Source organism: Nomascus leucogenys, chromosome 10 (assembly GCF_006542625.1).
Source record: "Nomascus leucogenys isolate Asia chromosome 10, Asia_NLE_v1, whole genome shotgun sequence".
Lineage (NCBI taxonomy): Eukaryota > Metazoa > Chordata > Mammalia > Primates > Hylobatidae > Nomascus > Nomascus leucogenys.
The window spans coordinates 89,476,252-89,493,310 of NC_044390.1; the positions used below are offsets into that span (position 1 = coordinate 89,476,252).

The following is a 17,059-nucleotide window of genomic DNA, read 5'->3' on the forward strand; positions in this document are numbered from 1 at the left end:
CCAGCTAATTTTTTGTATTTTTAGTAGAGATGGGGTTTCACTATGTTGGTCAGGCTGGTGTCGAACTCCTCATGATCCGCCAACCTTGGCCTCCCAAAGTGGTGTGATTACAGGTATGAGCTACCACGCCTAGCCCTGCAAATGGATTTTCATATTTTGTCAGTTACAAGTACCAAACTATCACAATGCCATTTTCCGAATCTAAGAAGCTCACTTGTTTTCTACTGTAAGTTACCACACATATCATGTTCTGACATCTTATTAAACACACACACATACAACGATAAACAGAAAGCTTACCTTTTTTTCATTTCTAACAACTGATTATTGAGCACAGATCTTTCTTCTTCCAGCTACAAAAAAAACACAAAAAACTTCAGTTGATAACCAGGCCACAGAGAGGCATATTTCTCATCCCACATGTACATCCCCCAGGCTCCAGGACAGCTAAAGCCACTGGCTTTCCTCACCAGCAATGAAGAGGGACAAGTGGTCACTCTATCACAGGATGTGCAGTTATTAATATATAAATCACTTACGACCTCAGTAACTCCCCCTCCTCAGGGACCTGAGAGTTAAACATATTAAACAATTACACCTTGAACACAATGAAGCACATCTTAAGGATTCAAAAATGTTAATTGGCCAGGCGCAGTGGCTCACACCTGTAATCTCAGCACTTTGGAGGGAGGGCGAAGGTGGGCAGATCACCTGAGGTCAGGAGTTCGAGCCCAGCCTGGCCAACATGGTGAAAGCCCATCTCTACTAAAAATGTAAAAATTAGCCAGGTGGGGTGGTGTGTGCTGTAATCCCAGCTACTCAGGAGGCTGAGGCAGGAGAATCGTTTGAACCCAGGAGGCAGAGGTTGCAGTGAGCCAAGATTGAACCACTGCACTCCAGCCTGGGTGACAGAGTGAGACTCCGTCTAAAAAAAAAAAAAAATTATTAAATGAGTGAGTAAAGCTCCACTGCTAACATTCTAGTTCCTTTACTTAAACCGCAGAAGTCAAGTGTCACTAAATTGCAGAGGACTAGGTACAGGCTACATACTCTCTGTGGGCCTCAATTTACTCATCCATCAATTCAACACACATTCACTGAGTGGTTAGTATATTCAAGCATTATTCAAGCATTTGTTTCTCATGTATAAAACAAAGAGGTTACAAAAGAATTTCCAGTGGTTCTTTGTGATCTCATGAAGGATAAAAAACAAAAGATTCAGGTAGTTAATCTTGTGAAGGAGGAATCATCTCTACCTCCAACCTGCACTACCCAGTTTGGCCAAATACCACCAGTTTCAACTCACACTGTTAATTTTTTTTTTTTTTCTTTTTTGACACAGAGTCTTGCTCTGTTGCCCAGCTCGAGTGCAGTGGTGCGATCTCGGCTCACTGCAACCTCCGCCTCCCAGGTTCAAGTGATTCTCCTGCTTCAGTCTCCCGAATAGCTGGGATTACAGGTGTCTACCACCATGCCCAGCTAATGTCTGTATTTTTAGTAGACAGGGTTTCGCCATGTTGGCCAGGCTGCACACTGTTAATTTTTTTTAAAGGGTCAAAAAGCTCTTATATATTTTTTAAAATAAAAAGATAACACCAAAGATTATGTAATGGCTTCCAACAGCCTAGAATTTAAGTTACTAGCTCACTCTAAGTAGTTATAGTCATTATTATTACTTATGTTCATGCTTTGCTATGAGGTCTTATTTTAAAAATTCTTCAATATACATTTATATTATGTTCTGAACATAAATATCCCTTTACCATGAAATCTGTAAAGGTTAACATAGTTTTATAGACTCTTTGATGTCCTGGCCCATTAAGATATATGTTTTTGCTGCATGACTAATTCACAGAAATATTTAGAAAATTTTAGAATGAAAGGAAGAAAAAAGAGTAGGAGGCAAACTTTAAAAAATCAAATGAGAAAGAGAACATCTGGAGAGTGGGATATGGAGATGAGAAGAGTTTTCATTTTGGTCTTTATGCCCTTTGTACAGTTTATATTTATTCTTTAAAGAAGGAATCTGTTTTAGTTTTATAATTTAAAAGTTAAAAAAATCAATACTTAAAACTGGAAAATTTTTACAATGAATATATAAATGGACAAAGAGCATGGCAGACAATTCACAAAACAGAAAATAAAAATCATTAATGAATATTTGAAAAATAATTCAACCCTACAAAAACACAATACGCAAAGATTCTCCCTCTTTCTTAGAGGGTCCATGTGCCTGAATTTCCAAGGAAGAGATGTTTGATATTTATTATAGTGATCTTTATAGAAAACAATGTTTTTTCTTCTTCTGGTCCAGGATTATTACCCAATCTAGGAGACAGCAAGCTGCATCTAGCAGTTTTATTTCTTTTTTCTTTTTTTTAGACGGAGTTTTACTCTTGTTGCCCAGGCTGGAGTGCAATGTCCCTACCTCAGCTCACTGCAACCTCAGCCTCCTGGGTTAATGTGATTCTCCTGCCTCAGCCTCCTAAGTAGCTGGGATTACAGGCGCTGCCACCATGCCTGGATAATTTTTTGTATTTTTAGTAGAGACGGGGTTTCACCATGTTGGCCAGGCTGATCTCAAACTCCTGACCTCAGGTGATCCACCCGCCTCAGCCTCCCAAAGTGTTGGGATTACAGGCATCAGCTCCTGCGCCCGACCCTTCTTTTCTTTTTTTTTTTTTTTTTGAGACGGAGTCTCACTCTGTCACCTAGGCTGGAGTGCAGTGGTGAGATCTTGGCTCACTGCAACCTCTGCCTCCCAGGTTCAAGCGATTCTCCTGTCTCAGCCTCCCAAAGAGTGGGGATTACAGATGTGTGCTACCACGCCCAGCTAACTTTTCTATTTTTAGTAGAGATGGGGTTTCATCATGTTGGCCAGGCTGGTCTCGAACTCCTGAACTCAGGTGATCCACCCGCCATGGCCTCCCAAAATGCTGGGATTACAGGTGTGAGCTATCACGCCCGGCCAGTTCCTCATTCTTTCCTTGTCTTTTATGGCCTTGACAGTTTTGAAGAGTATAAGCCAGTTATTTTGTAGAATGTCAGTTTGGATTTGTCTGATGTTTCCACGTGATTAGAGTCAAATCATACACTTTTTGGCAGGAACACCACAGAAGTAATCCTGTGTGCTTCTCAGCAGATGATATCAGGAGGTACACACTGTTGATTTTTGGTGAGGTTAACTTCGGTCACTTGGTTAAGGAGGAAGTATCTTCCATGTTTCTCCACTGGAAAAATACTATTTTTTTCTCTGTAATTAATATGTATTTTGGGGGGATGTTTTGAAACTATGTAAATATCCTGTTAGTCAACAAACTTTTACATACTTGTTTTAGCACAGATTGATGATTCTTGCCTGAACAAATTATTACCACACTGGTTACCATATGGTGATTGTATGATTCTGTCATTCCATCCATTAAATATTAGTTGGCCTTCTACCATGAGGAAGGGCTTTCATTTTCCATTCATTCATTCATTCATTCATTCAAGACAGAGTCTCGCTCTGTCACCCAGGCTGGAGTGCAGGGACACAATCTCGGCTCACTGCAACCTCCGCTTCCCAGGTTCAAGCAATTCTCATGTCTCAGCCTTCCAAGTAGCTGGGATTACAGGCATGTGCCACCATGCCTGGCTAATTTTTTGTATCTTTTTTTTTTTTTTTTTTTTTTTAGTAGAGATGGAGTTTCGCTTTATTGGCCAGGCTGGTCTCGAACTCCTGGCCTCAAGTGATCGGCCCATCTTGGCCTCCCAAAGTGCTGGGATTACAGGTGTGAGCCACTACTCCTGGCTTCCATTTATTTATTTATTTTTTTATATTTATTTTTATTTTTATTTTTTTTTTGAGACGGAGTCTTGCTCTGTCACCCAGGCTGGAGTGCAGTGGCGCAATCTCGGCTCACTGCAAGCTCCGCCTCCCGGGTTCACGCCATTCTCCTGCCTCAGCCTCTCCGAGTAGCTGGGACTACAGGGGCCCGCCACCACGCCCGGCTAATTTTTTGTATTTTTAGTAGAGATGGGGTTTCATCGTGGTCTCGACCTCCTGACCTCGTGATCTGCCCGCCTCGGCCTCCCAAAGTGCTGGGATTACAAGCGTGAGCCACCGCGCCCGACCTCCATTTATTTATTAATACCTGTTTAGATTCATGCTTTCCTGTTATTCAATCGGTTATAATCTATTATATCTCTATTTATTTTGATGCTCAAATTATCTCACATTTGGTCAGTGGGAGCTTCTTCAAGATGGCTCTGATGTCCTCTCCACTAATCTCTATTATTCTTTGAGTGCTTCCTTGCTTTTTGGTACACAAAATATTCCAAGCTCACCTTATACTCTTTCCGTCCCAGCCCTGGCATCAGCCATTTCTCTATGCACTTCTGGCTCCTTTAGTGAAGAGTATTTAGAAAACAAGCTCTAGACACTAGTTGTGCTCATTGGTACTGGGTTTTGTTGCTTCTAAGCCCTGTCAGTGGAGTTGACCAAAACTTAAAACTTCTACTCTTCAAAAGATATTGTTAAGAAAGTATAAAGACGGCCAGGCACAGTGGCTCAAGCCTGTAATCCCAGCACTTTGGGAGGCCGAGGCGGGCGGATCACGAGGTCAGGAGATCGAGACCATCCTGGCTAACACAGTGAAACCCCATCTCTATTAAAAATATAAAAAATTAGCCGGGCGCAGTGGCGGGCACCTGTAGTCCCAGCTACTTGGTAGGCTGAGGCAGGAGAATGGCATGAACCCGGGAGGCGGAGCTTGCAGTGAGCTGAGGTAGCGCCACTGCAGTCCAGCCTGGGTGAAAGAGCGAGACTCTGTCTCAAAAAAAAAAAAAAAAAGAAAAGTAAGTATAAAGACAAGCCACAGATGGGGAGAAAACATTCGCAAAACACAACCCAATAAAGAACTTGTATCTAGAATATAGTAAGAACTCTCACAATGCAATAATATGTAGACACAAAAACAAAATGAAAAATGACCAAAATATTTGAACGGACATTTTACCAAAGAAGAGAGACAGATGGTTAGTAAGCACAGGAAATGATACTCGGCATCATCAGTCATCAGGAGACCGTAAACTGAAACCACAGTGAGATACACTCCATGTGCCACCTGGGCACCCAAGCCCTCCATCCCAGTGGTTCCCTAGTTGGCAAATAGGTTAATGTTTAAAAAGACAAAACAAAACAAAAACCCATAGGTGCTAAGAAGTATGTGGGATAACCGGAAACCTCATAAATTGCTGGTGAGAATGTAAAATAGTACTAATTTTGGAAAATGGTTTGAGAATTTCTTTTTTTTTTTTTTTTGAGATGGAGTTTCGCTCTCGTTGCCCAGGCTGGATTGCAATGGCGCAATCTCCACTCACTGCAACCTCTGCCTCCTGGGTTCAAGCGATTCTCCTGCCTCAGCCTCCTGAGTAGCTGGGATTATAGGCATGTGCCACCACGCTCGGCTAGTTTTGTATTTTCAGTAGAGACGGGTTTTCTCCACGTTGATCAGGCTGGTCTCGAACTCCTGACCTCAGGTGATCTGCCCACCTGGGCCTCCCAAAGTGCTGGGATTACAGGCATGAGTCACAGTGCCTGGCCTGAGAATTTGTTTTTTTTTTTTTTTTTTTTTTTTTTTTTGAGACAGAGTCCTGCTCTGTTGCCCAGGCTGGAGTGCAGTGGCGCAATCTCGGCTCACTGCAAGCTCCACCTCCCAGGTTCACACCATTCTCCTGCTTCAGCCTCCCGGAGAATTTCTTAAAAAGGTAAACATACATTTACCACACTAGCAAGTCCACTCTTAGGTGTTTACCCATGATAAATGAAAACATATGCCATGGCCTCTTCACGAATTCAAAGCAACTTTACTCAAAACACCCCCAAACCTGTAATCCCAGCACTTTGGGAAGCCCAGACGGGCGGATCACAAGGTCAGGAGATCGAGACCATCCTGGCTAACATGGTGAAACCCTGTCTCTACTAAAAGTACAAAAAAATTAGCTGGGCATGGTGGTGGGCGCCTGTAGTCCCAGCTACTTGGGAGACCGAGGCAGGAGAATGGTGTGAACCTGGGAGATGGAGCATGCAGTGAGCTGAGATGGCGCCACTGCACTCCAGCCTGGGCGACAGAGCGAGACTCCATCTCAAAAAAAAAAAAAAAAAAAAAAAAAAAAAAATACCCCCAAACTGTAACAACCCAGTGTCCAAATGGATAAAGCAACTATGATATAATCCCAAACTGCTGATATACATAACAACATGGATAGACCTCCAAAGGAATACGCTATGTGAAAGAAACTAGAGAGACCGGGCGCAGTGGCTCACACCTGTAATCTTCGTACTTTGGGAGGCCAAGGCAGGATGACCACTTGAGCCCAGGAGTTCGAGACCAGCCTGGGTAACATAGTGAGACCTTGTCTCTATAAAAAGATAAAAAAATTAGTCAAGTGTAGCGCAGACGCCTATAGTCCTAGCTACTCAGGAAGCTGAGGTGGGAGGCTACAATGAGCCAAGACTGCACCGCAGCACTCCAGCCTGGGTGACAGAGTGAGACCCTGTCTCAAATAATAATAATAAAATAGATAAAAATAGGGCTGGGTGCAGTGCCTCACGCCTGTAATCTCAGCACTTTGGGAGGCCAAGGTAGGCAGATCATGAGGTCAGGAGACAGAGACCCCATCCTGCCTAACTAACATGGTGAAACCCCATCTCTACTAAAAATACAAAAAATTAGCTGGGCGTTGTGGCACGCACCTGTAGTCCCAGCTACTGAGGAGGCTAAGACAGAATTGCTTGAACCCGGGAGGCAGAGGTTGCAGTGAGCCAAGACTGTGCCATTGCACTCCAGCCTGGGAGACAGAGCGAGACTCCATCTCAAAAAAAAAAAAAGAAAAATAACAATTAAAAATCAATAAATTAAAATTAAAAATAGAGAAAGATTTTCTCTTTGGGAGGCTGAGATGGGCAGCAGATCATTTGAGGTTGGAGTCCGAGACAAGTCGGCCAACAAGATAAAACCCCATCTCTACTAAAAATACAAAAATGAGCCAGGTGTGGTGGCGCGTACTTGTGATCTCAGCTACTCAGGAGGCTGAGGCAGGAGAATCGCTTGAACCCAGGAGGCAGAGGTTGCAGTAAGCCAAGATCACACCACTGCACTCCAGCCTGGGGAACAGAGTGAGACTCCATTTCAAAAAATTAAAAAGAAACTAGATACATGAGGCTATATAATGTTTTGAATTTCCCAAATTTCCTTATGTATAATGTCTAACGTTTTCTACTGTGGTAAGGGAAAACAGTTTGAAATATTTCACCCTTTTAAATTGACTGAAAATCATTTGATCATCTAACACATAACCTGTCCTGGAGAATGCTCCCTGTGCACTTGAGAAGTGTATGTATTCTGCTGCTGTTGGATGAAGCAATCTGCAGATGACTGTTAGGTCCTGTTGATTCAGTGTTATTCAAGTCTTCTGTTTCCTTCTTCATCTCTGCATAGTTGTTCTATCCATCACTGAAATGGGGTACTGAAGCCTTCAGCTATAATTGTTGAATTGTCGATTTCTCTTTTTAATTCTGTCGGTTTTTGCTTCATGTATTTCGGGACTCTGTTATTAGGTACACCTACATTTAAAATTGTTATATCTTCCTGATGGATTGATATTTTTTCGTTGTTCTCTGTCTCTAGTAACAATTTTTGCCTTAAAATCTATTTTATCTGATAGTAGTATAGTTTCTCCAGCTTGCTTTTGGTTACTGTTTGCATGGTATATCTTGTTCCATCTTTTTACTTTCAACCTATTTGTGGCTTTGAATCTAAATTGCATCTCTTATAGACAGCATATAGGTAGACCCTTTTTTAAAAATCCATTCTGCTAGTCTCTGCCATTTATTCAGAGTGTTCAATCCATTTATGTTTACTGTGTTTATGAATAAGGTTACATACTGTTTTGACTCCATTTATGTGACCTACTAAAAAAGGTAAAACCATTGGATCAGAAAAGAGAAGAGTTTTCAGGGAATGAGACTGAATTGACTATAAAGAAGGATAAGAGAATCTTTTGGGGTGAAGGAAATCTTGATTGTGGGGTCAGTTTTATGACCGTATATATTTGTCAAAACTCACCAAACTATATACCGATGAAAGGTAAATTTTATTTGATGTAAATTAGACCTCAATAAAGATGACTTTGAGAAAAAGAAAGCAAGTTGGAGTAATTTGTGCAATATGGCTTTTGTAGAAAACAAAAACAATGTATGCATATATGCATTTGCATATGCTGGTATATACATGAGGAACACCATGGAAAAATATACCATTTATAATGTAGCTTCAATGAAATGGCAATGAAGAGGAGTAATAACTTTTAAATTACACATATTTGTATTGTTTCATACTATAAATATATTTCTAATTTAAAAACATTACAATTTAAAATAAATAATTCTTTTTTTCTTTTTTTTTATTATTATACTTTAGGTTTTAGGGTACATGTGTACAATGTGCAGGTTTGTTACATATGTATCCATGTGACATGTTGATTAAATAATTCTTATTTCTTTGGAAATAAAAAAATTTATAGATGAAATTGACAGGGTATCTAGGATTTAGGAGTTGCTTCAAAACACTCAGGGTAGAGCTGAGTGCAGTGGCTCATGCCTATAGTCCCAGCTACTCAGGAAGCTGAGGCAGGAGGATTGCCTGAGCCTTATAGTTGGAGGTTTCAGTAAGCTGTGATCATGCCACTGCACACTAGCCTGGGTGACAAAGTGAGACTACCTCAAAAAAAAAAAAAAAAAAAAAAAAAAAAAAAATGCAGGGCAAACAAGGTAGAGAGGATGAATGGGAGTACAGCAGAGACGAGTGGCCAAGAGTTAATTGCTAATGGAATTTTATACACAGAGATTCACTGTACTGCTCACTCTGCTTCTGTGTATGCTTGAAACTTTTAATAAAAGGTTAAAAAAGAACATGGATACGTAAAGGGGAAAAAAGGGAGAGTTAAAGAAAAATATTTCAGAGAACCATGTTACAGTGAAAGTGATGCACAAATAATCATAGTTTGGGGAACACTGGACTGGAAAATCTCCAAGAGCTCATGTATGCATAACCCTATTTTGTAAATAAACATGGTGGGTACTTTGTTTTATGTCTGTCAGCTACGCTAAGAAAAATAGTAGCTCAGGTGAAATGAAGGACATTAGAAGTCCACAGTCATGACATATACAACTTCTGCTTTGTAGGCTCAGTAAAACCACTTGAATAAAAATCTCCAGAGAGGAGAAGTGCCTCTCTGTTTTGTTTATTGTGATCTCCTCTATTTTTGGAACACAGGCACACAGTAGGCACTCAATAACCACGCACTGCGTGAACGAATGTGTCATAGTCAGTATGTGGTACTCTCAATGGGTATGAGTTAGTAGTGGCACTCAGAAGCCAGGATTCTCACAGAATGAAGAACTTTCTGCTCAACTGAGGTGTTCACATTTGGGCTATTTTAGTCTCTTCTCGAATCAAGCAAGTGTTCTGGGGTCCAAAATAGCAGCTGTACCTTAACAGCACAAAACCCATTCCCTGTGTCTGAGAAATTCTAGTCTTGCCTCCCACACACAGACTTCTGCTCCTGGAAGTGGAGAAGGTAATGGGAAAAAACGGAAGAGGAAGCCTCAGTCATTTTGGTATGGCAAAGCCCTTTCAGAGAAGCAAGGAGTGGGGCAGACACAGTGATCGGCTGCATAGATCCCCCTTTTCTAGGCAAGCCGTGTTGCCCAGCTTCTGGGACAGCTTAGCTGGTGGCCCCATCAGGGATCACCACAACTACGGAGCCACTTCCAGCAGGGTCATGTTGCCTTCCCAGGATGGATCACATCCAATGACTGATCCATATGGGATTACCGAAAGACTGGCCATCTCAGTCCAGTTTGGGACAAATCTGCATGGCCACTCCAGCTCCAGAGCTCCCCACAGCATTGGTCAAGGCTGTTGCTGGGCCTGCATGATGGCTCAATTTCTCCCACTGCCTAATCCTGTTTCTTTCTCCTCTTTTCCATAGGAGCTGCCCCGAGAGCATACTTCAGTAAGTATCATCACACTAAACTCTCTCTCGGCCTCTTTCCCAGGGAATTCAAGCTGCAGCAGTACACATTATGCTACCAACTAAAGTTCTGTATTATGCAGGAAAGACCACATGCCTTAGGACTGGTTTAAGTTGATATGAATATGTACATGAATTATGTAAGAATATTTACATCTTCACACCGGGCATGGCGGCTCACGCCTGTAATTGCAGCACTTTGGGAGGCCGAGGCGGGTGGATTACCTGAGATCGAGTTCAAACGTGGCCAATGTGGCCAAACTCTGTCTCCACTAAAAATAAAAAAAATTAGCTGGGCATGGTGGTGGGCGTCTGTAGTCCCAGCTACTAGGGAGGCTGAGGCAGAAGAATTGCGTGAACCCAGGAGGCAGAGGTTGCAGTAAGCTAAGATTATGCCATTGCACTCCAGCCTGGGTGACAGAGCAAGCCTTTGTCTCAAAAAAAAAAAAAAAAAAAAATTTACATCTTCAAATACATTCACACAGCTATCACTGTCCTTTATCAAAGAATGATACTGGGGCTGGGCGGTGCACACGCCTGTAATCCCAGCACTTTGGGAGGATGAGCCAGGTGGACCACTTGAAGTCAGGAGTTCAAGACCAGCTCGGTCAACATGGCAAAACCCTGTCTCTACTAAAAATACAAAAATTAGCTGTGTGTGGTGGTGCACGCCAGTAGTCCTAGCTACCGGGGAGGCTGAGGCAGGAGAATCGCTTGAACCCGGGAGGCTCAGGTTGCAATGGGCCGAGATCGTGCCACTGCATTCTAGCCTGGCGACAAGGTGAGACTCAAAAAAAAAAAAAGAAGAATGATATCAATGGTGTGGCTACAGGGCGGGGGTATCATGACTGCCTGAAGCCAATACATACAAGTAGTTCTTCACAGAGAGTGTGCATGTGTCACCTTAATCTTTTTACTCCTGGGTGCTGAAAAGACAACAGCTACTCTTCCCTTAATACTGCTTGTATCTTTAGTGCAGCTGAAGTGCATCTTCTATTCAGATGTAAACACCCTTAACTATGCAGAGGCAGAGTGGGAAAGACCTACACCCTTTGACCTAGACTCTGGCAGTCATTTCCAGGATGGATAACTTCTCAGTGCCAGGCAATGGCTTTCTACAAAACCCCTCAAAAGCCAGAGAGGTTAAGAGGACTCTAGAGAAGTCTAGAGGAAGGTCTCAAACAAGAAACTTAAAAGATACGAAAGAGAATATACAGGCTGTAAAAAGACTTTCAGGAACTGAACATACCCCTTGGCCCATTTCCTAAATGTAATAATGCTTGAATGCACGTGATTGCGTGAAAGGATGATTCCCACAGAACCTAAACAAATCAGACGTTTGGCTTTAGTGATTCCCTAAGTTGCAGATATAATTATTATTTTTTTAAAAAATAATTACTTTATTATTGTTGTTAAAATGATACAATGCTGTTTTTTTTTTAAAGAATAAATTCAGCAAAAAAAAAAAAAAAAGACGCCGGGCACGGTGGCTCACGCCTGTAATCCCAGCACTTTGGGAGGCCAAGGCGGGCGGATCATGAGGTCAGGAGATTGAGACCATCCTGGCTAACACGGTGAAACCCCGTCTCTACTAAAAATACAAAAAATTAGCTGGGCGTGGTGGTAGGCGCTTAGAGTCCCAGCTACTCAGGAAGCTGAGGCAGAAGAATGGCATGAACCCGGGAGGCGGAGCTTGCAGTGAGCCGAGATCGCACCACTGCACTCCAGCCTGGGTGACAGAGCGAGACTCTGTTTCAAAAAAAAAAAAAAAAAAAAAGAGAAAAAAGAAGGAAACATATTTCCCCAATTCTTCCACTTAGAAATAACCACAACTAGGCTGGGTGTGATAGCTCATGCCTGTAATCCCAGCACTTTGGGAGGCTAAGGCCAGAGGATCGCTTGAGTCTAAGAGTTTGAGATCAGCCTGGGCATCATGGCGAGACCCTGTCTCTACCAAAAACAAACAAACAAACCTGAAAAATTAAGCCAGGCATAGTGGTATGTGCCTGTGGTCCCAACTACCTGGGAGGCTGAGGTGGAAGGATGGCTTCAGCCAGGGCAGTAGAGACTGCAGTGAGCTGTGATTATGTCACTGTACTCCAGCCTGGGCTACAGAGCAAGACATCATAGAAAATACAAGAAAAAAAAGACCGTAACATTAGCTGAATGACATGCCAGACATCTCCATATATATACACAATGAGAAGGACAAAGAGAGGGGGGAAAAAAGCAAATTTAATTTTACTTTAAGAGGAGAGAGAATAAATGGAAGTAAACAAAATAAATTGGTTGAGAGCAAAAAAACGTTATTTACCACAAGATATATGTGATTCTAAGACATCCCAATAGGTTCATACTACATTTGTTTTGTAAAATTTAAGTAAAATATGTTCTTAAAATGTAAGAGGTTGATTTCATTTTCTTAGGTATAAATTAATTCATTTTTTGTTTTGAGACAGGGTCTCGCTCAGTCACCCAGGCTGGAGCGCAGTGGCGCGTCTCAGCTCACTGCAACCTCCGCCTCCCAGGTTCAAGTGATTTTCCTGCCTCAGCCTCCTGAGTAGCCGTCCGACCTTAATTTTAATTTTAAGCCATATCGAACATCTCTGTGATATAAAAGATGAGGAAGTTTGTACACTTCCACTTTCTTTCAGTCCTACCCCTCAACTTTTGTTAGTCACATTCTCTCTATATTTTTTCTACCTTTTTCCTTTTTCTTTTTACCTTGCAAATGTTTTAAACTTGCATTCACCAAATGATCAAAATTAACATCACCAATAATGGGACAAAGGAACATCACATGCCTCCTGGCAGGACACAGTATCACTTATATAGTCTTCCTACTAAAAATGCATAACCTGAATATCATCAGGAAGAAGCATCAGACAAACTCAAAATAAGAGACTTTATGCAGCTTAACTGGCCTGTTCTCATAAAAAATGTCAATGTCATGAAAGACAAAAACAGAGGAATCGTTCCAGATTAAAGATGACTAAAGAGACACGACAACTCAGTGAAAAGAATGCATGATCTTGGACTGGATCCTGAATTTAAAAAATAATGCTGTAAAGGACATTACTGGGACAACTGCCTGAACAGGAATAGGGTCTGTACATTAGGTAATAGTGTTTTATCGAGGTTAAACTCCCTCAATTTGATGACTGCACTGTGTTTATGTAAAAATAATAGAATATATGAGCATTATTTGTTCTATTCTTATAACTTTTCACAAAGTTTGAAATAATTTCCAAATAAAATATTAAAAACATCAGTCTGGGCCGGGTGTGGTGGCTCATGCCTATAATCCCAGTACTTTGGGAGGCCGAGGTGAGTCCTGACCTTCGGGAGGTCAGGAGTTTGAGACAAGCCTGGCCAAGGTGGCAAAACCCAATCTCTACTAAAAATACAAAAATTAGCTGGGCATGGTGGCGCGTGCCTGTATTTCCAGGTACTTAGGAGGCTGAGGCAGGAGAATCACTTGAACCCGGGAGGCGGAGCTTGTCCAGCCTGGGCGACAGAATCAGACTCTGTCTCAAAATAACAAAGAACCCCACAACATTAGTATGTGTCCATAAACCCCACAGCTGTGTGCTTAGCTCTCTGTTTACTTGGATTTAACGCTCATGACCAGTCTTTGTGTCCACTTCTCTTTTGCTAAGGCCTCTATTTTGATTCATGTCTTGCTTGGCTCAAATTTATCATCAAGTGGCTCCTTTTCAGAAGGACTCACAAACACCACAGCTTCTAAGTCCTTTCATGTTTGGAAACATGGGCCTGCCGTCTCACCTGAATAGTCATTGTCTAGAGATGATGCTCTTGGCCATATTTCCTGTCCCTCAGAACTCTGGATGTGGAGCGGCAGAGTTTTTGTGCATTGAATGTATCTGCAGTTGGGTTGTTTTTTTTTAAGTTTTTATAAGAAATTTGATTTTTCCGCCTGGGCACTTAGAATTATTATTTGTTATTATTATTATTTTTTTGAGACAGTTTCACTCATTGCCCAGGCTGAAGTGTAATGGTGTGATCTCAGCTCACCGCAACCTCTGCCTCCTGGGTTCAGGCGATTCTCCTGCCTCAGCCTCCCAAGTAGCTGGGATTACAGGCATGCGCCACCACGCCTGGCTATTTTTTTTTTTTTTTTTTTTTTTTTAGTAGAGATGGAGTTTCTCCATGTTGGTGAGGCTGGTCTTGAACTCCCGACCTCAGGTGATCTGCCTGCCTCGGCCTCCCAAAGTGCTGGGATTACAGGCATGAGCCACCATGCCCAGCACAGAATTATTTCTATTGTTGAATTTCAATAATCACCAGGGTATTTTTTTGGAGGTGTCTATTATTTTGGACCAATTTTTCCCAATGGGTCCCCTACTGGGTTTCCATACAACCCACTATCTTTTCTGTTTGCAGATTCAGTTCTTCCTTTACTTGGGGAAATTTCCGTATCGTATCTCCTAATACTTACACAAACACACATGCACACACACACACGCACGCACCCACGCACACACACGCATGCACACACACATATATTTGAGACAGAATCTTGCTCTGTCCCCCAGGCTGGTATGCTGTGGTGTGGTCTCGGCTCACTGCAACCTCCACCTCCCAGGTTCAAGCTATTCTCCTGTGTCAGTATCCAAGTAGCTGGGATTACAGGCAGGTGCCACCAAGCCTGGCTAATTTTTGTATTTTTAGTAGAGACAGGGTTTCGCCACGTTAGCCAGGCTGGTTTCAAACTCCTGACCTCAAGTGATCCGCCCACCTCGGCCTCACACAGTGCTTGAATTACAGGCTTGAGCCACCGTGCCCAGCCTAAATATAGATACATTTTTGAGACAGGGTCTTGCTATGTTGCCCAGGCTGGTCTTGAACTCCTAGGATCAAACAGTCTCCTGCCTTGGCCTCCCAAATTGCTGGGATTACAGGCATGAGCCACTGCATCTGGCCCTTTCCTTTATATTTTAAGAAATGTTTATAAGGCTGCTTCCTGTTTATGATTTATTCAGTAGTCTTGATCTGGCGTGGTTTGGTCTTCAATTTGTTTCCTTAATTCTTCAATCTCCCTGTTAAACTTGTGTCATTTTATCATCTTCTCTTTGAACAGTTGTTTTGTTTTATTCAAATAACTTGAGTTTTACATAACACAAAGCACTATTTTCCCTGGGTAACAGCTTCTCTTGGCCTGAATTCCTGTCTCTCTCTGGCTCTCGATGTTCTGTTCCTTCTCTTTTCCCTCTTAGGGTGCAGAATGTGTACACTTACTCATCTTATTCTGGATGGCTCTACCTAGACCTTCCCTTTGCTCACATATACCGTGAGTTTCCCCCAACACCCTTCCTACCTTATGAGGCCTTTATCTTTAACCCCACGTTACAGCTAAAAGTTAAGCACTGTAATTGACACATTTCTGTAGCCAGAGGTGTCTGGATAGAGTCAAGGTTGGGATAGTTGAGGCTACACATAGACTCCGTTGGTGATCTCTTTCCTGAGATTTTTCTTCAGTGTTCTGTGCACATCACTCACTCTACCTGAACACATGTAATCCCATTCCTATAGGAGAATATCCTCAGCCTTGGGGCACGTATGCCCAGTCAGCTCTTTCCACAGTGCTCCTACTGCTTCTGCTACCTTCCCTTCCTAGAGACTGGAACCCAGCCTCTCCTGTGATTGGAGGTGGTTATGTGATACGATCACAGAAATGTGAACTTTCTTCCCCAAATTAGAAGACGGAGCCATGTGAGAAGCTCTTTGCAGTTCCCTGCCTTGTCCTCCCCCTGCTTCCATCCAGAAAGCTCTGCGATGCTTGAGGTACAATAGCCAACCGGGGATCAGACAGACAAGAACTACACGCCTAGCAGAGCAGCAAGCAGGAAGGAAGAGCCAGCTCCGTGCAGACTTTCCTGAGGGGGTACCTGCCCTGGACTGCCTACTGCGGACTTACTATCACTTGAGAAAAATACCCACAGTGCCCTGTGCCTGTCAGCTGCAGTTTGTTGGCTGGACTAGCTACAGAAGATGACCACTGGCAGTTTTTCCCACCGTTGGTAAAATCCTGTGGTGGTGCAAAAGGGCACTGAGCCTCAGAAATTTTTCCTTTACTTTTCCCAGGCTGTCTACTCACCTCTTCAGTCTAATTTTTTCCAAACTAGACTGGGCACAGGGATGGAGAGAATTCAAGTACAAATTATCAGGATTTTGCTGTTCACCGTCCTTTCCACTTAACACTGGGGACAAAGTGTCAGAGTCAAACCACAATTTTGTTTCCTTTCTTGGTTGCCAATTTACTTTTTATTTTTTGAGACGGAGTCTTGCTCTGTTGCCCAGGCTGGAGTCCAGTGGTACAATCTCGACTAACTGCCACCTCTGCCTCCCAGGTTCAAGTGATTCTCCTGCCTCAGTCTCCCCAGTAGCCAGAATTACAGGTGTGCACCACCATGCCCGGCTAATTTTTGTATTTTTTATTAGAGATGGGGTTTCACCATGTTTCTCAGCTGGTCTCGAACTCCTGACCTCAGGTTATCTGTCTGCCTCAGCCTCCTAAAGGGCTGGGATTACAGGCGTGAGCCTCCACGCCCAGCCTTGGGTGCCAATTTAAAAGTTTATAGCATGAAGTTGACTGGCTTTGTTGGCTTCTTCTGGACACATTTTTTAATACAGAAAAACTGTATTCATAGCATTGGGTACTGAAGGGAGACAGACTCTATGATCCAGCTTCAATCAGCCCTAGTTGCCCAGAAGTCCCCTGAGCCCACATTAAAATTATGATGGCTGATAACCACCATTTTTCCAAACTAATACACAATAAGCTAAAAATAGCTTTCCCTTTCTAAGCATTCATGTCTGGGAACTCAGGCTCATTTAAATGGCAGGTGACTATTCATAATCAATTTAGATGCTAACCCCGATTTTTTTGTATAACACATCTGCTGTAACCTCTGTCAGGAAAAACTGTTCATGAAATACAGTTATTGAGTCATTTAAT

The 17,059-nt window shown here is 42.5% G+C and overlaps 1 protein-coding gene across 15 annotated transcripts in view; it reads right to left on the reverse strand.

Moving 5' to 3' along the window:
- The window catches only part of CLIP1 (CAP-Gly domain containing linker protein 1), a 151,843-nt gene that overhangs the window by 16,988 nt on the left and 117,796 nt on the right, over positions 1 to 17,059 (reverse strand). For all 15 annotated transcript variants that reach the window (XM_030821560.1, XM_030821553.1, XM_030821559.1 and 12 more), the window contains one exon: positions 301 to 353. In XM_030821560.1, coding sequence (XP_030677420.1) covers positions 301 to 353 — 53 coding nt within the window. The remainder of the gene's footprint in view (positions 1 to 300; positions 354 to 17,059) is intronic.